Source organism: Macaca thibetana, chromosome 8, assembly GCF_024542745.1.
Source record: "Macaca thibetana thibetana isolate TM-01 chromosome 8, ASM2454274v1, whole genome shotgun sequence".
In the NCBI taxonomy this organism is placed as follows: Eukaryota; Metazoa; Chordata; class Mammalia; order Primates; family Cercopithecidae; genus Macaca; species Macaca thibetana.
In genome coordinates, this window is record NC_065585.1 from 118,080,734 (window position 1) to 118,105,790 (window position 25,057).

General features: G+C 36.1%; 1 protein-coding gene across 3 annotated transcripts in view; it reads left to right on the forward strand.

Moving 5' to 3' along the window:
• The window catches only part of KCTD9 (potassium channel tetramerization domain containing 9), a 29,866-nt gene that overhangs the window by 2,018 nt on the left and 2,791 nt on the right, over nt 1-25,057 (forward strand). The window contains exons 2-11 of one of the 3 annotated variants that reach the window (XM_050801975.1): nt 9,882-10,003; nt 11,809-11,852; nt 15,480-15,576; nt 16,191-16,249; nt 16,454-16,582; nt 19,204-19,271; nt 19,359-19,454; nt 20,180-20,329; nt 22,245-22,350; nt 23,059-23,192. In XM_050801975.1, coding sequence (XP_050657932.1) covers nt 9,882-10,003; nt 11,809-11,852; nt 15,480-15,576; nt 16,191-16,249; nt 16,454-16,582; nt 19,204-19,271; nt 19,359-19,454; nt 20,180-20,329; nt 22,245-22,350; nt 23,059-23,192 — 1,005 coding nt within the window. Of the gene's footprint in view, nt 1-2,769; nt 11,853-15,479; nt 15,577-16,190; nt 16,250-16,453; nt 16,583-19,203; nt 19,272-19,358; nt 19,455-20,179; nt 20,330-22,244; nt 22,351-23,058; nt 23,193-25,057 lie in introns of those variants that run through there. The other 2 variants (XM_050801977.1, XM_050801976.1) reach the window with 2 other exon arrangements.

Here is a 25,057-nt window from a genome sequence, read left to right on the forward strand (position 1 = left end):
TTTATAATTACTCTTATTTGACAAAAGAGCTACATAATACATAACAGCTTGCATTTTTATATATAAAGTGACTAATTGGATTGGCATGATCATGACATGAATGTTCATTAAGAATAAGCTAGGGAAAAGTGCTACTCAAATAGAACAGAATTTGATTTCCCATCCACCAGTTGGAATATCTGTACCACTTACTTTATCTCCTTTACCTCGCTTCTGCTTTTATTTCCTGGTTATAAGAATAATCTGTTTTTTTTCAAATAAGTTTCCCTCTTATAGCTTGTTTAGTGGTTACCAGACTGTGGGACTATAAAGCCCGGGGAAAGGTGTGGAGAGGCAGAGAATTCTTCCAAGGTGCTGTGTTACATGCTCACCACGAATTTTCTGTGTATTGAATAAATGTAACTAGTGGTGAATGTATTTGATGTTGGAGAGAGGGCTATGCATTCTCTGAACAGTGGTTTCCAGAGTGAGATGGCACACCACGGACGGTGTCCAAGATGATTTATTGGAGGTCAGGAAGAAATATACCTTTTGTTTGTATCTTACACTTAAAAATATAAAATAATATGGAAACGTGATTTTTTGGATCTGGAAAGACACAGGTGCCTCCAGTCATTGAACATGTCAGCTGGTCTCAGGTCTCCTGTAAGAAGGGAGGGCCTTCACATGTGAAAAGGTTAATTAATAGTGGCTTCTTCACTGATTGGTTGTCATTGACATTGTGCTGTGGAAGCTTACAACTGCCACGTTAAGATTTATATCTAGTTTTAACTAAATTAACCCTCACCAAAATGCCAAGTGATCTTAAAGGATTACTTCAAAGAAACTGCAGCTTGAAGTCAATATGAATTATGCAAGCACAAGTAAACAATGAGGAAATGGCAGGAGCTGCCACTTCTCCTAGTATGTATAAACCATGAGACTAAAAAAAGAGTGGATCTCTTTGGGCCTGAGAAGTTGAAACAGTGCTGAGTTTTAAAGAAGACTAGTTGAAGTCCTATTTATTAATTGCTATTAATAATCAGCCTCTCCCTAAGTGTATGTTATTCTTTGAAATATTAGCCATTGACAGGATGAGTCATCCTAGTTAGCAAGATATTTAGAAATACTTTCTAGGACATGAAGACAAATGGCTTCAGATTTTTTTTCTTTTCTGATTTTATTTTTTGGTTTTTGTTTTTTACTTTTATCTTTATATTTATTTATTTATTTGATACAGCGGTTTGCTCTTCCACTCAGGCTGGAGTGCAGTGGCGTGATCTCAGCTCACTGCAACCTCCACCCTCCAAGTTAAAGCTATTCTCCTGACTCCGCCTCTTGCATAACTTGGGACTAATTTTTGTATTTTTGGTAGAGACAGGGTTTCACCATGTTGGCCAGGCTAGTCCTGAACTCTTGACCTTAGGTGATCCACCTGCCTTGGCCTCCCAAAGTGCTAGGATTACAGGCATGAGCCACCACACCCGGCTTATTTTGATGTTTAAAGTCAATCCTGTATTTGGCAGAATTTCACTAAATTTAATGATAAATATTTAGGAGATTCTTACTGGCTGATTCATAGTCTAAATCACTAAAAGTCCTCATCATTTGGGAAAACATGTACTTTCTAATAGTGGAATATGGTTTGTAACTACATAAATATACAGATGTTTGAGCACATGCCCAAAAGTGTGTTACCATTGGGGTGTGTGGTCAGAAACATTTGAAGGCCTTAGTTCTAATCACTGGAATATTTAATTTAAATTTTGAGGGTTTTTTGTTGTTTTTTAAAACTGCTCCAAAAGAGTCAGTTATGTTGTGCCTATCATCCTTTTTCCATGTGCCTCAATATTTTCATTATTCTTTTTAATATTCCCTGTAAGAGTTGGCATTAAGGAAATTGAAATGGGGACTTGCGCATCTGAATGCAGTGTGTGGCTTCTGAGCAACTTAATGTCAGTGCAGAATTTCTGCATGTCTTGAACACAGAGTGCTTTTTTTACTTCAGAATATTCATTAATGAGCTGTGCAAGTCCTAGGCCTTTTGTATACTGATTAATTCATCATTCATTCATTCATTCAGTGAACACTTAGTAAATGCCTTCTGAGTACGTGGCATCATGCCAAACATGGCAAACAGGGTAGGAAATACTTTCATTCTGTACCGTGTTTTCATTCTTGGTCCAAGAAATAACTTTTTTTCAGGTTTTGGTATTAGGTCAGAAACATGTTGTTGTGGGCAGGCACAATGACTCATGCCTGTAATCCCAGCACTTTGAGAGGCTGAGGTGGGAGGATTGCTGAAGTTCAGGAGTTCAAGACGAACCTGGGCAACAGAGTGAGATCCCATCTCTAAAACAACAACAACAACAAAGAATGAAAAAGAAATGTGTTGTTGGTAGTAAGTATGCCAGTTTGAATCCATGACGTTGTTAGAGTTGGAGGAAGGTGAAAATTTTATGTGAACCTCTGCCTCTGAAGTCTAAACATTAATAAGAACCTAGGCCGGGCGCGGTGGCTCAAGCCTGTAATCCCAGCACTTTGGGAGGCCAAGACGGGCGGATCACGAGGTCAGGAGATTGAGACCATCCTGGCTAACACGGTGAAACCCCATCTCTACTAAAAAATACAAAAAACTAGCCGGGCGCGGTGGCGGGCGCCTGTAGTCCCAACTACTCGGGAGGCTGAGGCAGGAGAATGGCGTGAACCCGGGAGGCGGAGCTTGCAGTGAGCTGAGATCCGGCCACTGCACTCCAGCCTGGGCGGCAGAGCGAGACTCCGTCTAAAAAAAAAAGAACCTAGTGAGAGCCCACTTTTTAAGCTTGAACATTTCTTAATATATTTGATACATAGTAAAGAATACAATAAAGAATGTACATAAAAAGAGGAACATAATATAGAAAATATCTGTAAGTCTGCCAGACAACCCGAGAAGTAGCATGTTATCAATAACATAATGTGCTCATCCACTTTCCTGTACCTCTGTTTTGTTTTTCTCTTTGCTGTGTGTGTGTGTTTTTAAATCAATAGTTTTGTCACATATATATGCATAACTAAATTACCCTTTTTTTTTTTTTTTAAGACAGGGTCTCGCACTGTTGCCCAGGCTAGAGTGCAGTGGCGCGATCTTGGCTCACTGCAACCTCTGACAGCCTGGATTCAAGTGATTCTCCTGCCTCAGCCTCCTGAGTAGCTGGAATTACAGGAGCTTGCCAGCACTCACGGCTAATTTTTCTATTTTTAGTAGAGACGGGGTTTCACCATGTTGGTCAGGCTGGTCTCAGCTGACCTCATCTGCCTGTCTCGGCCGCCCAAAGTATTGGGATTACAGGCGTGAGCCACTGCGCCTAGCCATTTTTAAAAAATCAGCTCCGGGACATACTGTATCTCAAATTGATATTATACTGTATATAGTTTTTTGTGGAGACAGTGTCTTCTCTATTGCCCAGGCTGGTCTCAAACTCCTGACCTCAAGCAGTCCTCCGTCCTCAGTCTCCCAAGGTGCTGGGACTACAGGCATGAGCCACCATGCCAGGCCAGTCCTTGCTTTTTTCATTCAGTATAATTTTGTTCTAACCATAATATCTGACATAGTGATAATTTATTCATTTTTACTGCTTTATTAAAGTACATGCTATACAAATACTGTCAGTGGACATTAGGTTATTTTCTTTATATTTTGTTGTTAAATTAACAGTGCTGTCATGAATATTTCTATATATGTATCCTGGTGCACAGCAGCAAGCATTTTTCTAGGGAAGTAGTTCTCAAACTTTAGCATGCATCAGAGTCACTTGAAGGAGGAGGAGAATTTGAGAAAACCGCTGGACTTCATCCCCAAAGGTTAATATTCAGCAGGTCTGGGATGGGGTAGGAATGTGCATTTTTAATTTGCAGGTGAAATGTGATTCAGATGCTCTAGGTGACAGGATCACACATGTGAGAACCACCACTCTAAGGTATAGACACGTAGTTGTAATTATTGGGTGTTAAGTAATGTAAATATTCAGTTTTGTAAAATAATGCCAGATTTTTTTCAAAGTCATTGCAGTAATTTATATTCCCACCAGCACTGCATGAACCTTCCCCATTGGGCTACAACTACTCCAGCACTTGGTATTGTCAACATTTTCCATTTTAAATATTTTCTTTTTTCACCTTAGAGTTAATTATCTCACCTTTTAAAGAATCAGCTCATGTAAATATTTAAAATGTATTTGACTAAAAGTATAGGTAGAGAAAATTGAGTTCTACATTTAGCTATTAATTGTGATTGGTGATTTTGTTAGGTAAATCAGCCTGCATAAATTCAACAAGTATTCCTTGTGTATTATGTAATAAATATTGTGGGTAAAGAAGAAAAAATATTTTATGTACGTGTGCAGGTTTTAATTTTTAAATTTAAATAATATAGGTTACAATTTGAAAATTGTGTTTAAAGGCAAATTAAAACTAGCCAATCCTACTAGACATGGTGTCCTTTTACTTTCCAACTCATAGACAGCTTTCACTTGTCATGGGATCTGAAATTTAAAAAGAATTGACTCTGAACAGTAGTATAATACAGTCATCATGAACTTTAATAGACATGCTTCTCAATTTACTCTGTAAAATGCTTCTGTTCTTAGGGCCTAAGTTATTAAAGTAGATAATCACAGTGACATGGAAACATCAGGCCCACATGGTGGAGACAACACATAGAAAGCAAATGATCTTTGTAAGCACTATCATTTTATGATTTCTTTGGCTCAGTATGAGGACAACAACAAACTTAGTATATACTCACTGGAGCTTATGCCCATGATACACAAGATTTTTATCGTTCCTCTTTCTCAACAGAGTTGTTGTATAAAGAATACATGTGCCAATCTAACTTAATCATCTTTTCTATATGTATAACAAATTTATGTTGATACATATTTTAAAATCTGGTTTCTAATTAGTTTAAAATACAGAGATTTTGAATATATGAATATTAGTATTACAATATAACTCCTTTGTATTTGTTTGGTATTGTTAGTATGCTCGAATGACTAGTTGGAAAACAAATGTCAAGAATAGCCCTCCAAGTGAAAATAAGTATATTGGCCCAAATCGAGGGAAATTTTCAAATTTCTAGAACTATAAGATTCTTTGTATTAATTTTAATTCTATTTTCTCTAATTGACTACCCTTTGGTCATTTCACTTAAAGGAAATTGTTAACTGCCTGATTGTAAACTGTTAATTTTATTTGTAGAACTAGTATCTGGAGCTATGGAGACCTTAAAATAAATTAAAACTTTCCCCCCTTATTACAAAATTAATAAAGTTTCGTTGTAACAAATTTGGAAAACAAACAAAATAAAACAAAAAACTCAGCTGGACGTGGTGGCTCACGCCTGTAATCCCAGCACTTTGGGAGGCTGAGGTGGGTGGATCACGAGGTCAAGAGATCGACATCCTCCTGGCCAACATGGTGAAACCCCGTCTCTACTAAAAATGTAAAAATTAGCTGGGTGTGGTGGCACGGTTTTGCTATGTTGGCCAGGCTGGTCTTGAACTCCTCACCTCAGGTGATCCTACTACCTTGGCCTTCCAAAAAGTGCCAGCATTACAGGCATGAGCCACTGTGCCCAGATTGCTTTAGAATTGCATTTATACTGTGTATTTTTTTACCCTAATGACAGTGTGACTGTCTTAAATGAATATGACTGATTGTCACACAAAAAAGGCGTGTCCTAGTTCAACACTCAACATTCAAGAAATACTTATCAAAGACCTGCTATAAGCCAGGTAATGTACCATTTAGCTAGGTGGATCCTTCAATTTGAACCTATGGCGGTTATTAGTAGAACAACTCAGGGATGTACTTCTTTTTTTTTTTTTTTTTTTTTTTGAGGCGGAGTCTCGCTCTGTCGCCCAGGCTGGAGTGCAGTGGCGCGATCTCGGCTCACTGCAAGCTCCGCCTCCCGGGTTCCCGCCATTCTCCTGCCTCAGCCTCCCGAGTAGCTGGGACTACAGGCGCCGCCACCACGCCCGGCTAATTTTTTTTGTATTTTTAGTGGAGACGGGGTTTCATTGTGTTAGCCAGGATGGTCTCGATCTCCTGACCTCGTGATCCGCCCGTCTCGGCCTCCCAAAGTGCTGGGATTACAGGCTTGAGCCACCGCGCCCGGCCAGGGATGTACTTCTTTAGTGCTGCTTATCAGCTTTACCAAGGGGTAGTCACCTCTGTTCACAGAATTCATAGCAACTTTTTGCAAATTAATATTTTTACTGGACCTTTAGGATCCAGGCAGACAGCCAGATTAGAAAATACTTAGTGATAGGGTAAATTGTTCTTGATACTTTATTAAGATTGATTTAAGTGGCAATAAAATAAAAGTTGAATTCAGTTTATACCTAGACTGTGCTCCTTTAGTAGTTTTACAGCCTTCAAGGAGACACCTATTGTACTTTGATTGCCTTGAGAATAGTCCTTGCCAAATAGTATGTGTGATTTTTTTTCTCTCATCTGGTCACATTTGACTTCAGTGGGGAAGAAATGGAAGATGGCAACATCCTAACCCTCTGAATAAAACAACAAACAGGTCTTGAGTTGTATTTCATCAATTTGTTACTTTGGGTTCCTATGTCATGGGAAAGCCTAATAGAATTAAAATAGTGGGTTTTTTTTTTTTCCTTCTTTTTCATTTTATTCTGCTCTTCCGAATGGCACTGTCTGATAGAACTACTGAGATGATGGAAATCTGTGCTATTCAATATGGAAACCACTAGCCAGTGTGGCAGTTGAGCACTTGAAATGTGGCTAGTGTGACTGAACTGCATTTTAACTTTTAATTTTAATACATTAAAATTTAAATAGACTCATGAAGCTTGTGGTTTCCACATTGGACAGCACAGCTTTAAAACATGGCAGGTGGCCTTTATTTTCATCGGAAGACAGCTAACCCACAGAAAAACCAAGTCAATCCTATAGAAGTAAACGACAATTCAAGTTAGTGTATTTTGAATAAGTCATATAAGATCTTAAGCTATAATATGTTAATCACAGAAGGATAATACAGGCAGGTGCATTCAACTTGCATCTATTTTATGGTATGGATGAAAGAGCAGTGAAAGCGATACTGAGGAAGAAAGTTGATGTTAGGGCAAGGAGGGGATATCAGGCAAAAGAAAGCCATATTGAGATACAAGGGCCAGAGGTAAATAAGAGGGAAACGAAAGATTTAGAAAATTATTTGTATAATGGCAACTATGCCAAGAACATTGAATTGGGAAAGAGGTGCTTCTTACCCTCCTCTCAGTACCTTCTGACTGCAGAAGTTGTTTTGCATCTGCTGTGGTCAGTCTCTTGCTCCTTTGCATGTTTGCTTCTCTCTTCTCTGTCTTTACTCTCTTCATGCTCTTTGCCTTAACACAACCCCAGCTTTGCCATGTGCAATGCCCTAGGTACTATATTTCTCTTACCTTTTTCCCAGGAATGTGTATAATACAATTATAGAATTCCTCACTGTGTTGCAGAGGTGAACAATCATAGGAAATATGGGGGACATATTTTACTCAGGCTTTAATTATTTGTGGCAAGCCTGCTGTGTGTAGGACACTGCGCCTAGTGCTTTGCATTATTTTTTTATTGTGATAGAAGATAGAACAAAATTTATTATTTTAACCATTTTTTAAATGTGTAATTCATTGACATTGTTTACATTCGCAATGTGTGTAACCATCACCACTGTTTATTTCCAGTACTTGGTCATCATCCCAAACAGAAATTGTACCCATTAAGAAATAACTCTCCATTCCCATCTATGCCTTGGTAACGTTTATTCTGCTTTCTATCTCTATGAATTTGCCTGTTTTGGGTACTTTCATGTGAGTGGTATCTTAGAATATTTATCCTTTTCTTATTGGCTTACTTCATTTAGCATACGGTCACAAAGGTTCATCCATGTTGTAACGTGTCAGAATTCATGTCTCTTCTCTTCTTTCCTTTCATTTTCTTTTTTCTTTCCTTTCCTTTCCTTTTCCCTTTTTTTTCCTTTTTCCTTTCCTTTCTCTTTTCCTTTTTTCTTTTCCATCCCATCATGTCCAGGCTGGAGTACAGTGGTATGATCTTGGCTCACTGCAGCCTTGACTTGGCAGGCTCAGGTCATCCTCCCACCTTGGCCTCCCAAGCAGCTGAGACTACAGGGATGTGCCACCATCTTTGCTACTTTTTGTATTTTTTTTTTGTAAAGACCATGTTTCACCATGTTGGCCAGGTGGGTCTCGAAGCGATCCAACTGCCTCAGCCTCTCAAAGTGCTGGGATTACAGGCATCAGCCACTGTACCTGGCCTCATTGTTTCTTATTGCTGAATTATATTCAGTTGTATGTCTATACCATATTTATACAATTACCTGCTTATAGACAGTTGGGTTATGCATTATTTTTAATAATGTACTTGGTTCCGCTTACATTTTTCTCGCCTTCAACACTTTCCAAAATGCTCCAGCACTCTTCTCTCTTTCATCCTTCTGATCCAAGAGAAAAAAGTTGGAATCTGAGTACTCTGCTTTTGAAAAACTGCACACTCTTTGTTATCAAGCAGCTTTTTCTATGGCCTCCATTTACTTTATTTATTTAACTAGAAACTCTCCACTGTATTCCAGTCACTGGTGGACAGAGGACCAGCCTTAGTGCTCACTTCATATGGCATCTTGACATAATGATCTTGGGACATCCATGAGCTAGATGATTGTGCTTCATGTTTAGCTCTTCACGTACTTCTTTTTCTTTTTTTTGTGGGGGAGACAGAGGCTTGCTCAGTCACACAGGCTGGAGTGCAGTGGTGCAACCTTGGCTCACTGCAACCTCTGTCTCCCGGGTTCAAGCAATTCTCATGCGTCAGCCTCTGGAGTAGCTACAGGCATGTGCCACCACACCTGACTGATTTTTGTATTTTAGTAAAGATAGGGTTTCTCCATTTTGGTCTGGCTGGTCAAACTCCAGTCCTTAAGTGCTCTGCCAGTCTCAGCCTTACAAAGTGCTGGGATTACAGGCTTGAACCACTGCGCCCGACCCTCTCCTACTTTTTATTCCTAACTTTCAGAGGTCATAACTAATAATGGTGCAACTGTACAACTCAGCCGCTGGGAACCCATAGTTACAGTTAGGACCAGGGCACAAAATTCACTTACATGTAGAGATTGTCAGCCCCCTTGCTTAAACAGTTGCATGTATCTTACACATATATCAGAATGCTGGATTCACAGCAGGACAGATCAATTCCTTGTCACCCAGCTGTTTGCTGTATTCTTAATGTTAGATGCTAAAATCTGTCTTAGTTAATGAAGAATTAAATAAATGAGGTAGGAAGTTATATTTTCTATGGTAGTTTATGTAGATAATGATATAATAAACAGCACCAGTGGACTCCTGTTCTAAGGGTGCACCATTCAAATAAATAAATAATAAAAGGACAACATAATAGGGACTTACTAGGTCTCAGTCTCTTTGCCAAGCTCTTATGCATGAATTCGTAATAACCTTCTGAAGTAGGTGCTACTATTTTCTTCATTTTTAGTTAAAGCAACAGAAGCATCAATAGGTTGACTCAAGTTGACAGCTAGAAAATGTCAGACTCTAGATTGAAGTGTGGGTCTATCTTACTTCACAACTGGAGTGCTATTTAACGCACCTTAGGATTGTAGATTGTTTTGGTCAGAGATGATTTCTTATGTTCTAGTTTAGGATTCGACAATTTTAGGCACCAAGTGAATAAATGAGTCATAGAAGAAAAGGGGGCACTGTTAAGAACCTGTTGAAGTCTCCTTTTATATGATACTCTTTTTAGCCCTGTTTTACTGTGATGGTTTGTAACTTGTTGGGATAACATTTATTAAATAAGTTGTTCATATTAATCTGGTGTATTTACAGGTGGTTGCTGTATATGGAACTTTATCTGATTTGCTTTCTGTGGCCAGCAGTAAACTCGGCATAAAAGCCACCAGTGTATATAATGGGAAAGGTGGACTGATTGATGATATTGCTTTGATCAGGTAACCTTCACCTTTTTATAAGCTGTCAACAGTGTGCCTCAACTTCTTGGTGCTATGCTGTTTCCCTTAAGCAGTAGTTTAATCACTGTTAAGAATACAGGATTTTGGCAAGTGATTACCTAGAATTTGCTCTTTGGAATTTAAATCATTTGGGCTTAAGCTGTATTGATCAGCTAGAAAACCCTTAGTATACATTTCAGTATACTGATAGTCTTTCTGCATAGTTCATATATGGCTATGAGGAATTTCTTCTTTGTGGTACTACAGAAGGATCTAATAAGACATGCAGTTTTTAACGTTAGAAATCTAATTCATCTCTTCACTTTTATATGCACCTGCTTGTTAATCATTTCCTAAGAAATGCTTTGCATTTTATAAATATTACAAAGGCCAGATTTTGTGAAAACTTTATAAATATGATATAATTCTAAGTAGAGATATCACCAGTGATCCACCATAATTATAGACTTATTTGTTTGTTCTTTAAATATCCCAGGCAGATTCATCTCTTTAAAACAAGTGTGTAGTTCACCTTACTTCATCTTCACGAGGTCAGAGAATTTTGGAGCAGGAAGATGCTTAACAAAGAAGATGGTAAAGGGAACACAAATTAAGTGTTGACTATGCCAGTTATGTTATAATTGCTTTGCCTGAGTTATACCATTTGATTGGCAGAGCATGAGTTTTTTTATCAATGATGTGAAGATAATGATGCTTTAAGTTACAATAATACACAAAGTCTCTGTATAAATCCAGATCAAAATGACCTTTCAATATAGTATACTGCTTTTGCAGTGAATCAGTTCTAGACCCTTCATTTTACAGACGAGGAAACGAATTACCTGTGAAGCTGAGGACTCACTCAGGTCATACAGCTAATTGGGTTTTGTTAATGAAAAAAAAAACCAGATTTTTATACTAATCTGAAAACAGTAAATTGGCATGGTGAACAAGTAGGAAATACTATATACTACATTTTAAATCCAAATAAATTAGGATAATTTCGAGTTTTTCAATATGTATCTCCCAGCTTCTTTCAGTTTCTAAGAAAAACTGAGTCACATTGTTGGATGATGGTCCTCATCAACCTAACTTTCTCCTTAACAAGCACAAACTCTGCTTCTTAGAAAAATTTAATGTGTCCTGTGATGTCCTATAGGAAATAAAAACTTCTACAATGGAAGGTTATAACTGAAGCCTTCTGAGCTATAAAATATCGACTCATTCGTTTTAGGTTCACAATACGTTATCTGGTGTAATGGGTTGAGGAAGAGGATGTACACTGATTGTCTAGAACTGTGGGTTATGTGCAACCATTTACATTTGGGTGTATGGTGGATCTGTAGTGGGTAAACACTGACAGCAGAGTTACTTCCAGCTATATTTTTCCTAGATTTAATATGACAGTTTATTTCATCTCCAAAGCACACAACAGCTAATGATTTAGGGGTAAAAAAAAAGGTAAAGAAAAAAAGAGGAGTTAGCTGTGGCTTTAATCTATCCTTTGAGCATAATTATTCATTCTCAGTTGATAAGAAAGCTGAACTCACATAATTTGTGTAGTGGGATTTTCCCCCCCATTTCAAAAGTACTTTCATGTGCAAGATCTTATTTTTGAATTTAAATTCAAAGACAGTTAAGTTCAGGGAGCTAAACAAAGCATTGGAAACTTAGCTTCTTTGTAGTCTAGATTGATAGCAAAACCTATTGTCTATATAATTCTAAGGAATAATTCCTATAAGCAACAGATAATTAATGTCATTTTTAGATTTTGATGGTGGCTTTTTAAATTTTGATTTCCCCAGGGATGATGATGTTTTGTTTGTTTGTGAAGGAGAGCCATTTATTGGTAAGTGACTTTAAAAGCCAGTTTTATCTGCCAAAAAAAAAAAAAAAAAAAGATGGAATGGCAATTACTTTAAATGGGGCTATTAAGCTTAAACATCAAAAATGATCTTATGGCTGTATTCAGATCTTCACACTTTTTGATTCTACATTGGGTGTATGTGTTAAATTTTTTACTATATGATCGTAGTTTATTATGGATGCTTCATCTTTTACATGCCTTTAAAATGCTTTCAAGGTGTACATATTCATTAACTATAACATAGTAAGGTAGTTTTGATTTTAGAAACAATTGTTTCAGGATTTTTTTCTTTGATAGTAAATGTCAAAATTTTTCTACATGTTGTATTACATATTTGTGAGTAAATATTGCTTGCATAAGTAGTGTTTGACAGTATTTCACAGTGATCAGATCAGTCAAAAAATAACTTGGTATCAACCACAAACATGGGTGTGCACACACACTACCCTTTGATTTGGAAGAAAGCTTATAGTTGTATATCTCAAAAGAAAAGGCCAAAAGTAAGATAAAGTATTTAATTTATTTAGATCCATACAGTCAACACTGAATATTTAAGTATTTTTTAAAGCATCATACTAATTGTATTTGGTGAGTGGAAGTAGTTCTCAGGATTGATGCACAGGCAATTGTCAACTTGGAAGTAAGTGCATACTCTTGTCTGTCTGTCTCTACCTTAAAACTGTGAGTAAGAACTTTTCCTCATCTTCTTTTATCCATTGGCCTAACAGTGATTGGCAGGCAACGATCACTTAATTGGTCCACTGCATACAAACACAATAAAAAATGATCAATTAAGGTTTTTTTTTTTATTGTTAACTGATGGATTTTAAAATATTTGGTATATTTTCATCCTCTGCATTTATTGGTGTTCAGATTGTCTTAATTTTTGGCCACTGGAAATCTCTTCAGGTCTTTTTAACAAGCCCTGTTGGATTTTATAGCTTTCTTATTATCTGGAATAACAGGTGTTCATCTTAAAGCCTTTTCCTGTCTCAGACCTGGATCAACATTTTTCCAACAAGCCTTGATTTTTTTTAGTGGGAAGTGTCTTTCCAAGACAAATCTGGGAGCTAGGGAGGCTGTTTGTTATTGGGTTTATCATTGTTGCTATGCTTTTTGGTGGACAGAACTGAAAATGTATAGGTAGAGATAAAATTTGTATATATGTTATAGGATAGAAAGTTTACATATCATATATAACACAATATGGATAGATGAAATAACTCATGGGTTCATACTAATACTTAAAGTTTATATTAAGGATTATAAGGTTTTTACTTTTCCTCTTCTGTTCTTACATCTGTGTCTCCTTTTTCTATATCAATAATACTGACTTTCAGGGACACAGGGACTAATAGAATTATAATGTCACATAATTACTCATTTACTATACCCCATACAGAACACATCTAAAAATGTCAGCGTAACAAACCCAATACTTTCAGTACCAATATAATTACTAAAAACAGTTAAATGTTTTTCATATGCTAAATCCTTTCTCCCCTTACTTAAAAATAATTGTATTGTTTCTGCATTGTCAGAACATACAGCCATTGTATACCATACTGTCTCCCTTTATACTCTCATTTAGTTTTACTTCTTCAAGCGTACATTTACCTCCATCCTTTTGTTATGTTTCCAGTGGTTATCTGAAACTTGTTCTCTAGTAGATTTCTCTCCAAGAAACTATGAGAACAATAGTCTCTGACATCTTCCAGTGGCAAGATGTCATTGCCATCCACCATCTTTATATGATTTTGGTATAAAATTATATGTCAACGCTTATTATAAACTTTAGTATGTGTAATTTGTTCTGTGTTAATTATACCTCAGTGAAGCTATTGAAAAATCCTTGGTTCACATCATTTTTCTTTGAATATCTTAAATACGTTACTGCATTTTATTCTGGCTTGAGGTGTTGGTCTCAAAAAATCTGATCTTTCTTATGTGATTATTTTTCATAGATCACCCAAAGGATATTTCTCTTTCTTTAAAGTACAGTAATTTTAGTAGAATATTTTTTGGTGTTCTGAGTTGTTCTGAATTGGTTTTCTCAGTATGTGATGGATCCTTTCAATATATAGTTTCAAGTGTGTGTATTTTAAAATTTCAGTACAGTTTTCTTGAAGTTTACATTTTTATTTTGTTCACTTTGATTTGATTTCCTTCTTTCAGGACTCTATTGTATGTATGGTGGATCTTTTACACTTGTCTTTTACATTTGAAACTTTCTTTTCTTTTCTTTGTATTTTATTTATTTATTTTTTTGAGACAGGGCCTCACTTCGTCACTCAGGCTGTAAGGCAATGGTGTGATCTTGGCTCACTGCAGCTTCAACCTCCTGGGTTCAAGTGATTCTCCTGCCTCAGCCCCCAGCCAGTAGCTGGGACTGCAGATGTGTGCCACCATGCTCGGATAATTTTTTTGTATTTTTTGTAGAGATGGGATTTTGGGGTTTTGCCCTGTTGCCCAGGCTGGTCTCGAACTCCTGAGCTCAAGCAATCCACCTGCCTCGGCCTCCCAAAGGATTACGGTTATGAGCCACCATGTGTGGCCGTTTCTTTTTAATTTTTCAAGCTATTCTCTTTTTTACCTTTTCTTTCCCTTAAGTCACTGTCATTGTGTTTAATCACTCTTGTATTTCTTTTGCTTTAGTCTTTATTTTAAAAATCGTTTTTCTTTTATTTCTAATTCTCTTGGGAGTTCTTGCTACACGTTTCTGAATTTGTAAATCCTGGTTTATATTGTTATTTTATACCTTGTATAAACTTATTTTAGCATGTTTTGGAATATTAGATTATAATTTTGATCTATTTTGTGGGTATTTCTGGCATTATCTATAAGGACATTATTATTATTATTTTAACACTTTTGTATTACATTTGATCAATCCTTTTGTATTGCTCATTTTTATGTGAAGTTAGTTTTTCTTAACTTGAAAAGAGGGCTGACAGGACAGTTTTTCTAATTTCATGGCTCTAGAGTTCCCTTTTCTGTTGTTTTTGTGAAGTGTTAAAAACATACAGAACTCATTTTCTGATATATTTTGGTCTATTAGACCTCTTAACTTTCGTCTGGAGTCCTTTTTTTTTTTAGTCTCTGTTGTCTCTGTTGCATTCAGCTTGGATTATTTTCCCAGCATGTTATCAGTGTGGGGCTTTGTCCATAGAAGGGAGTTTTGACCATTTATTTTGGTTATGGTTTTGAGAGTTTATTTTCAGCCCTATCAGATCTTACTGCAAAGTACTTGCATCACTCACTTTTGGGGTCATCTCAATCTGTTGTTCTCAGCTGAACTTATTAAGCAATGAAGTCAGTATCTATGGATGGCTTTCACATTCATGGGTTCATCATATACCCTGTTGCATCTCTCTGCTTTTTCTTTCACAGGCGCTGAAAGCATGCTGCTCTTATAGCTGTTGGTATTGGTGGGACTACCTTATCACCTAGTGTTGTTTTAGATGCAGTCTGTGGGTTTGGGTATTGCTGTCCTAGTAGCTCTGGTATGCTTTTATTATGTGTGTATTCAGTTTTAAAAATTATGCCATTACCGTCTTCCCAGAATCCCCAATCTTAATATTTGTATTATTTTCTACATGTCATCTCTAGATCCTCAGACAGATTCTAAGCCTCCTGAGGGATTGTTAGGATTCCACACAGACTGGCTGACATTAAATGTTGGAGGGCGGTACTTTACAACTACACGGTAGGTGTATGTGTATGTGTGTTAGAGAGAAAGAGAATGCAAAAGGAGCACTGTGTACCATTTGTTCTTCAATTTGCTGATTCCCTAAAAAGATACTCAAATGCTGCTTAAATATACTGTGTGATCTGAAACCATTTTTTATAAGTTTTTTTGAAGAACAAAGTAAAAACATGGTTCATTCCTGAGAAAGCATAAAAGGCATCACTTCAGTGTTTTAGAACATGCTTTTTAGATATTGAGTAATAGACACACAATATAAGTAAAAATTAACAGTACTGAAATTTGTAGAGGCTACAACTGCTTTTATTAAAGGGCAGAAAAATGTAAGTTTGGAAGATCAAGAATATTATTATGTAATAGTTTGCTAACAGGATAGACAGAGAAGTATTTAAAGCAAAGGAAACTAAAAAATGTTTAAATCAAAGGAAGTACCCGATTAGAAGGGATCTGATAAATGGCAACTTACTGCACGTTTTTGTTTCCCAGCGTTACTCCTACCAGGTTGTAGCATGCATCTTTTTGAGAGAGCAGCTGGGATCGAGTATACTCTTGACTTAAATATGTTTGTTTATAAAGACAAATGGAGAAATCAATTTTTTTCCCTGAATTCTTAGGAGCACTTTAGTGAATAAAGAACCTGACAGTATGCTGGCCCACATGTTTAAGGACAAAGGTGAGTGTAATACGTTGGTTTCACATTTCGTCTTACCTGTTTTGTATCTGTGCTGCCTTTATAACTCCCGACTTTCTGTACTTACTAATTATGTCAGTTTTTAAGAGTAAAAACTTACTGATATATTAAGCAATTTTTTCCTCATACATTTCTGACTTTATTTTTTGTTTATGGGGTACTTTCTTTATTATAATGGTAACACAGGTGTCTGGGGAAATAAGCAAGATCATAGAGGAGCTTTCTTAATTGACCGAAGTCCTGAGTACTTTGAACCCATTTTGAACTACTTGCGTCATGGACAGCTCATTGTAAATGATGGCATTAATTTATTGGGTGAGTTTATGTAGACTTTCAATATAATTATGTAACTACTCACATTTTTGTAAGTTTAAGATTTTAACTTTGTTTCACTCAGTGACAGTATATTTCCATAAAGTAAAAGTATTTTTTTTTCTATTTTTTAAACTAGATGTTTTCTAATGTATATGAGTGTATATAGGTGTAGAAATAGATTTAGGCACGGACAGGTGGTCCTTCAGGTAGGTAGTCTTTGTACATATAGGTAAATATCTAAGCCATACACATCAACTTTATATTCTAAACTGATATAGATTCTATATGACAAGTGACTTTAAACGATTTTGTTGTTTCCTTTTTTAAAAATTGAATTATGAATGTAACTTGGCTCCAAGTTCTGGATATTCTCCACATTATGTGAGAACTAGAGTAGTCAAGAGGGCAAATCATGACTTGCAATCATAATTCTCAATTAGAGATTTGATTCTACAATTTGCTAACTTAGGGAGACTAACTTGGGGAAAATTTCTCTGAGTCATATTGGAAAAATGAGTGTTAAAAGCACTCTCAACCCTATCTACATCACAAGATTTTTGTGAAGGTTAATGGAGGTGATGTAGACAAAAGCCCTTATAAAACACTGGTTGCACATTTGGATGCTAATAGGCCTCTAAGTGACTGAAGTTGATGTGATGTTAGTACTTGAGGAGTGGTAGGCAGTTGGTGATCTTGAGGTCACATGCCTGCCAGCTTCAGCAGATCATTGCCATGTGCAATGTGGACAGATGTAGAGTGCCAGAACCTTGGTTTTTGAAGAAACCTGGGTATCTAAAATTTTATGTGACATGTTTTTATTTTGAAAACATTACATGCTGAATACATCAGAATCAGCCTGAGGACTGCTAGCTTACAGTTTCTGTAGTGAAATACAAAACACCCACTAACTTCTAGTGTTGCTATAACAAACTTTATATTCCCTTTAACATGTACCTATTGCAAAAAAAAAAAAAAAAAAAGACATTATTTGACTCTTTTAGCTAGTTCTATAACTTTGTAACTAAATTCTTGTTGCTTTCTATTTCTCCCATTTTAATTTTTCTTCAGATTATTGATAGCATTTTGTATCCTACTTGCCTAGAAAATAACATCAGAAATATATTTATCCATGCTCTGTCACATATCTGCAAACCAAGCTATTACCAAGATTTGCTAGTTTTTTCTTTTTCATGTTTCTCAACTATTTCTTTTATTTGTGCAAGTGTTCAAAAAGCAGAGCTCTCTGCTGGATTCATTTTATAAAGCATTGTTTTTAATTAGTACAGTTTCCATCCAAACTCTTTATATTGCCTACAGATTGCTCAAGTAATTATATGCTTTAAAACAATCTACAGTAATTTCACTAACACCAAAAAGTAGTGAGTGGCAGAGCTGGGATTCAAATCCAGATTTTGATTTTTTTTTTTTTTTGAGAGAGTCTCCCTCTGTTACCCAAGCTGGAGTGCAATGACGTGATCTCCGCTCACTGCAAACTGTGCCTTCTGGGTTCAAGTGATTCTCCTGCCTCAGCTTCCCGAGTAGCTGGGATTATAGGCACACACCACAATGCCCAGCTAATATATATATTTTTTTTTTTTTTAGTAGAGACAGGGTTTCACCATGTGTTGGCCAGGCTGGTCTCGAACTCCTGACCTCAAGTGATCCACCCGCCTCAGCCTCCGAAAGTGCTGGGATTACAGGTGTTGAGCCACCGTGCCTGGCCTGTCTTTTGTATTTCTGAGGCTTCTCTGGATGTTTTAAAGATTTATTTCTAAACCTAGAATTAGAAATGTATCCTGGCTGCATTCCCTAAGAGTTCTGCTTTACTCAGATCTTGGCAAATTGAGAGCGTGGCCCACAAGAACCTCTTTTATAATATGTTGGGTTTCCACCGGGGATATATATCCGACCAGAATGGCATAATCTTTGGATGCCTCTTGAAGGGGAAATGTGGACCCTGTATGCCAGAGTGGTAGCCGGATGCTGTACCTTGGATGACCTTTGTTTTACAATTGTATTATCGTCCATAGAGTTTGGTTTTCACAGAAAAGATTGTATTATTCTTCCCAAATAACGGCTTGTGGTTTTCGGTATCTACTTACCTTATTAGCTTGTGTTTGAAGGGAGGGATTATGTCTGATACTTTCTTTGTAATTCCAGAGTTCTAAGTAGTTTTTTACCAAGTCAACAGCCAACTGATTGAGGTCTTCTCATTTGAAAGATAATGGAACCCAAATGTATTCCCACACATTCTGATGATGTTTATTAACAGATTAGAATAAGTAAACATACCAAGTCATGTAAAGGATGTACATTGTTTTTTACCAAGTTAAAGTAAATGATAAATGAAACCTCTTTTAGTATTTACCAATATTTTTAAAATTTATTCTCCTATAAGATTTCTGAATTATACTTTTTTGTACTTTTTAAACTTTTATTCATTTCCATCATTTTCTGACTCATTATGTCAAAGATACTTGTGGCAAACATGTTCAGATCTGCTCCATTTAAAAAGTCAATTAAATGTTAAAATTATGTTAACTAATCATATTTTACTAAATTTAAAATGACTGTAATACATTCACTAAATTAGTTGTTCAGAATCATTTTTGTTCTGATAGGTGTGTTAGAAGAAGCAAGGTTTTTTGGTATTGACTCATTGATTGAACACCTGGAAGTGGCAATAAAGGTAAGCCTGTTTTTACATTAGCCACTGTTATATATATTGTAGCTATCTCCCAAAAGACTCCACTAATTTCTTAATATCTTTTTCAAGAATTCTCAGCCACCGGAGGATCATTCACCAATATCCCGAAAGGAATTTGTCCGATTTTTGCTAGCAACTCCAACCAAGTCAGAACTGCGATGCCAGGTAATTAACATGAATTTTACATGAATTACATGAATTATTTCTATCAGCAAAATAAAATTTTACATTCTTCTAGTGTTTTGGGGTTATTTTGCTTTATTTTTCTTTTATGTGCAAGATCGAATTTAATTATGGGTCATAGCATTGATTTAGTTCTGAAATGGTTAACCAAAAAGAGATGCAATAATAGCCTTTTTAAATTGCCTAATTATACCTCATGCAGCAGTTTATGAATAATGCATGGAAATTGCAGCAGTTTTTTAAAAGTAATTATTTGTACATTTGCAATATATGGTCCAATCAGTGGCAGGTACTTTACTTATGTGTACTGTAGCATTTCAGATTTTAAAGACCACAGTATTCATTTTTGCCTGATAAACTATTTTGAATTATTGAATTAATAAAATAATTTAAATATAATTAGGTTTAAATACTTATTAGCAGGTATAGGACTAACAGGGATACCTCTTTAGAAACTTCTACACATAAATGAATTATAGCCAGGCTATATTCTAATGTATATGTTGATAGAGTTTCTTTTATGAGGAACCTATTTAAGGACACTTCTTTCATGTATCTAAGTCCATTTTGATCATGTTTTGTAATAAACTCCAAGTAACTGAACTGCCAATTGCTTCTAAAAAAAACTTGGTGGTTAGCTATAGTAATTAAATTTAATACAAACAGACGATTTAATTATGGTGACAATTTGTGCTTTTTTATTTCAGGGTTTGAACTTCAGTGGTGCTGATCTTTCTCGTTTGGACCTTCGATACATTAACTTCAAAATGGCCAATTTAAGCCGCTGCAATCTTGCACATGCAAATCTTTGCTGTGCAAATCTTGAACGAGCTGATCTTTCTGGATCAGTGCTTGACGTAAGTATCATTTTAGGCTACAAGAGAAAAGTAAATGTTTAGTCTATTGAACAGTCTCAAAGAGCCTTTGAGACAGGAATTATAACTGTCTTTTATGGGAGCTTTTACTTGAAAACAGATAATTTATTATGTTGATATAAGACTAAAGGGTCTGAAAGTGAAATGAATTTGGTTTTACAGGTTTGATATCCTTTATTAAACATAGACCTGAAAGGTTTAGCAACTAAAAAGAAATTAAATCTTGGAATTAGTTCCTGATCTCCTCAATATACTGTACTTTGTCAGGACTCGTATTTTCAGCAAATTATAAAGGTAAAACTGAAAGGAACCTTGAAATCTATTCAACCTCATTTCTGGAATGGGAAAATGTTACTGCTCAAGAATTATTTGATAGATATTTTGAAATAAATATGGTATGCATCAGTTTGTGGAAGTTAACATCTCAGTGGCTTTTTCCCTCTCTCTCTGTATATGTGTATATTTATATGTATGTATATGTATGTATTCATGACAGTTACCTGTGTTTATTTGAAGTTAGAGGGTAGATGCAGACCAACAATGAAATCTATTAATTTTTAACAACTTTTAAGTTCCTTACCACCAAGGCCCATGTCTGTATGTCTTTTGAATTAATACCATCTTGCTTTTGGTAGTCATTTATTGAATTATTGTAATTTGGGTTTTACTCATTAGCTGCAGCTTATTTCTCCATGAAGCCGTGTATCCGAGCTAGTAACAAAATCTACCAAATATGCATTTTAGTTACTTTCACTGTTCTTATTCTGTCTTATGAAGGGTCAGGTTAGTAACAAAACAGGAAAAAGACTAGCATCAAAAAAAAGTTTGAAGGACCTAGTCTTTAAATAGTGGAATGTCGAGAGGCATCTTTGTTTGTGTTAAGCCCTAAAAAAAAAGTTTGTCAAAAACTCTTTGAGATAAATGAACATAATTTAAAACTCTTGGCTGGATGAGGTGGGTCAAGCCTGTAAACCGAGCACTTTGGGAGGCAGAGGAAGGTAGATCACTTGAGGTCAAGACCAGCCTAGCCAACATGGTGAAAACCCGTCTCTACTAAAAATGCAAAAATTAGCCAGGCGTGGTGGTGCATGCCTGTAATCCAAGCTACTCAGGAGGCTGAGGCACGAGAATCACCTGAACTTGGGAGGCAGAGGTTGCAGTGAGCTGAGATAGCACCACCGCACTCCATCCTGGGTGACGGAGTGAGGCTTTGTCTCAAACAAAACAAAACAAAACAAAACAAAACAGCCTTAAAACATATATTTTCTACCATTTTACTCTCTGCCTTGCATTATGCATTGTGATGTGCCTGCTCAGGGTTGCTAATGTTTAGCCATGGTTGGTGCAGAAAGACTCAAAAAGCATCTTGTTAGTGTTTTGTAGCTAAATAATGCGTTTAAATGCTGGCATTCGTATTCTGACCTCTGACTTGAAGGCAGTAGTAGCATCTTAGAATATCAGTAATTTCACTTAGAACATTAAGATTCCCATAGTAATAAGAAAATCCATACCCCTAACAAGTGTATGCCTTCCTTACCCATACATTTTGACTATTTCATTGTCATGCATAGGTGTGTTTATAAAAATAGAGACAGAGACGTCATAGTTCTGACTCTCCCAACTTCTTTATCTACACCATTATGTTTCATGTAAAATGAGCATGCTATTAATTTGCATTTATTTTTTTAAAAACAGTTCTTTAAAAAAAAATTTCTTTCAAATGTTCCCATTTCTTACTGCGTTTAATTAGAAAAGCCTTTATTGTAAACAGAAAATAATTGATTATGAGTGTGTTGAGTTGAGCCTTTTCCCCTTTTCTATTTTTTCTTTTACTGTTTGAGCTAATTTGAACAAAATTATGAACCTTACCACCAGGACTTTTCTCTTTTCTTTGCAGTGTGCAAATCTCCAGGGAGTCAAGATGCTCTGTTCTAATGCAGAAGGAGCATCCCTGAAACTGTGTAATTTTGAGGATCCTTCTGGTCTTAAAGCCAATTTAGAAGGTGAGATCCTTTCTGTAAATACCTATTCTATGGAGGAAGCAGACTGTAAAGGAAAAAGCCCTGGAAAATAATTGTTAAGGGTGAAACAGGATAGCTGTAGGGAATAGGTTTCTTCTGTCATATTTGGAGAACTTCCAAAGCGGTAAGATACCTCCATTTGGTTTCAGTCAAATGCTAATCAAAACGGAGGACTCAGAAAAAATAAAGCCTCAAATATTTAATAAAGTTTTAATTGGAAAATTAAATATCAATGTCTTAAACTTTCAAATGGAATAAAATATTCTTACACTGACCAAAAGGAAAAATTTCTTTTGCATAAAGCCAGGGAGTTTATAAAAATCATTTTAAGATTTAATTTATTGTTTCTTAATTTGTTACTGTTTTATCTGTGACTGATCACTTTGTTTAGTTGTATATTTAGGAGACTACTTAACCTTCCTTATCATAAACCTGTAGAGGCATATTATGAAAGTGCTAACCATCATAAGACAGAACTAAATTTCTTCCCTCAAAAGTATCAATGAAAGCATTCTTTCATCAGTGAACTGTTTATATATATAAGTTCGTTGAGAGACAAGATTTTAGATTCATTTCCAAAAGTCAAAAGAGACTGTCATTATTGACCTCCATTAAGTCATCTTGCAGTTTTGTTGAAGGTAGATAACTATATTTTTAAGTTAAACTACTCCCAGAATGTGTTCACTGTAGGTGCTAATCTGAAAGGTGTGGATATGGAAGGAAGTCAGATGACAGGAATTAACCTGAGAGTGGCTACCTTAAAAAATGCAAAGTTGAAGAACTGTAACCTCAGAGGAGCAACTCTGGCAGGAACTGATTTAGAGGTGAGTTCACCAACATTTTAAGAGTTTTTATTACTCTAGACTTACTAAGCATCTCATGCAAAATGTATTGAAATCAAAACAAAGTAGTTGGTTGGTAAAACTGGATTGGAAGACTCATCTGGCATTCAGACTAAGTTGATTTCATTTCTCTCCTTTTCCTTAAGTTTTTCTCAAGTAAATAAGTTTGATAGATGCATTATCTAATGTATTGTATTTTCCATAAAATTTAATTCCGAACAGAACTAAATGGGCTAGATTACTTCTTAAACTACTTGAGAAATTTAAATGATATCCAGGTTTGAAATCGGGTTCAGGAAGTCTATTTAAAATTGGAACCATATGTTTTTTGGTTTATCAGCCTGAGATTATAATTTTGCCTAGTCATCTTTTTCAAAGAATTGTATTTGTATGTCTTCTTAATTTGCCAGTTTAGCTAGCAGACTCGATAGCTGTTGATAGGTCTACATCAGCGCCATCCAATAGCACTTTGTGCAGGAGGGACACGTTCTGTGTCGGTGCTCTTCAGTATAGTAGCTACTAGCCATATAGAGCTGTTGAGCACTTGAGATGTGGCTAGTGCAGATGAGAAATTGATTTTTAAATTTTATTTAATTTTAATTCATTTAAATTTAAGTAGCCACATGTGGCTGGTAGCTATGAAATCTGGTATAAATTGGATAGCAGAGAACAGTATGTCAAAATTTAGCTTGCTGTTTTTTTTCTTAATATTTTTGCCTAGATCTCTTGATAGCTCTCAGTAGCAGAGTAGCAGACCCCTTTCAACTTCAAGGCAAAAAGAATTGGCCTAAGATTATAATCCTATCACAAACACAATTATTTATTATTTATTACATCACTTTCACCTAAGATTATATTATTTTCCTTGGTTTTATGTACTCAGAGTGGCTTAGCAGCAAAAGCCTCCCTCTGTCTAACTGATTGCAAAGACTGATCAGGTTGACTATTGAGGGGTGAGCTGCTGACATTTGTTCTCCTAAGAGGTTACATTTAGTCACCCTTCTCTCTAACCATTGTCCCGTATCATATCCAGGGACTTAACTGGAATCTCTATCTTACCGCTCCGTGATCTCAAGAGAAATTAAGAAACAGCTTCAAATTGCAGTGGTTACACTATTTTGTACATCTGTCAAAACTCATTGTATTATATACATACCTTTGGGGCTTTAAAAAGAAAGGCAGTTCCTTGGTGTAAAAATACTAGGGCTAGGGAATGGAAAAATGTATTACACAATTTGATTAAGTAAAATCTTTTCAGATTAAAAGAAAAATAGTCTTCCCCCCATCTCATTCCTTTTGTTGTTATTGTTCTTGGATCATAGTAAAATTGTTTTGATAATATTTATTACCTTGGGGCCAGGCGCAGTAGCTCATGCCTGTAATCCCAGCACTTTGGGAGGCCAAGGTGGGTGAATCACTTGAGGTCAGGAGTTTGAGACCAGCCTGGCCAACATGGTGAAACCCCGTCTCTAGTAAAAATACAAAAAATTAGCTGAGTGTGGTGGTGAGTGCCTGTAATCCCAGCTAGTCGGGAAGCTGAGGCAGGAGACTCACTTGAATCCTGGAGTTGGAGGTTGCCCTGAGCCGAGATTGCACTCTGGCCTGGGCAACAAGAGCAAAACTCCGTTTTTTTTGTTTGTTTGTGTGTGTGTGTGTGTGTGTGTGTGTGTGTGTGTGTGTGTGTGTGTATTTATTTATTTATTTATGTTGGAATCCATTTTGTATTTTAAATCAATGGTCCCCGACCTTTTTGGCACCAGGGACTGGTTTTGTGGAAGACAATATTTTCACAGACCAGGGTCAGGGGTGGTTTTGGGATGATTCAAGTGCGTTACATTTATTGTGCA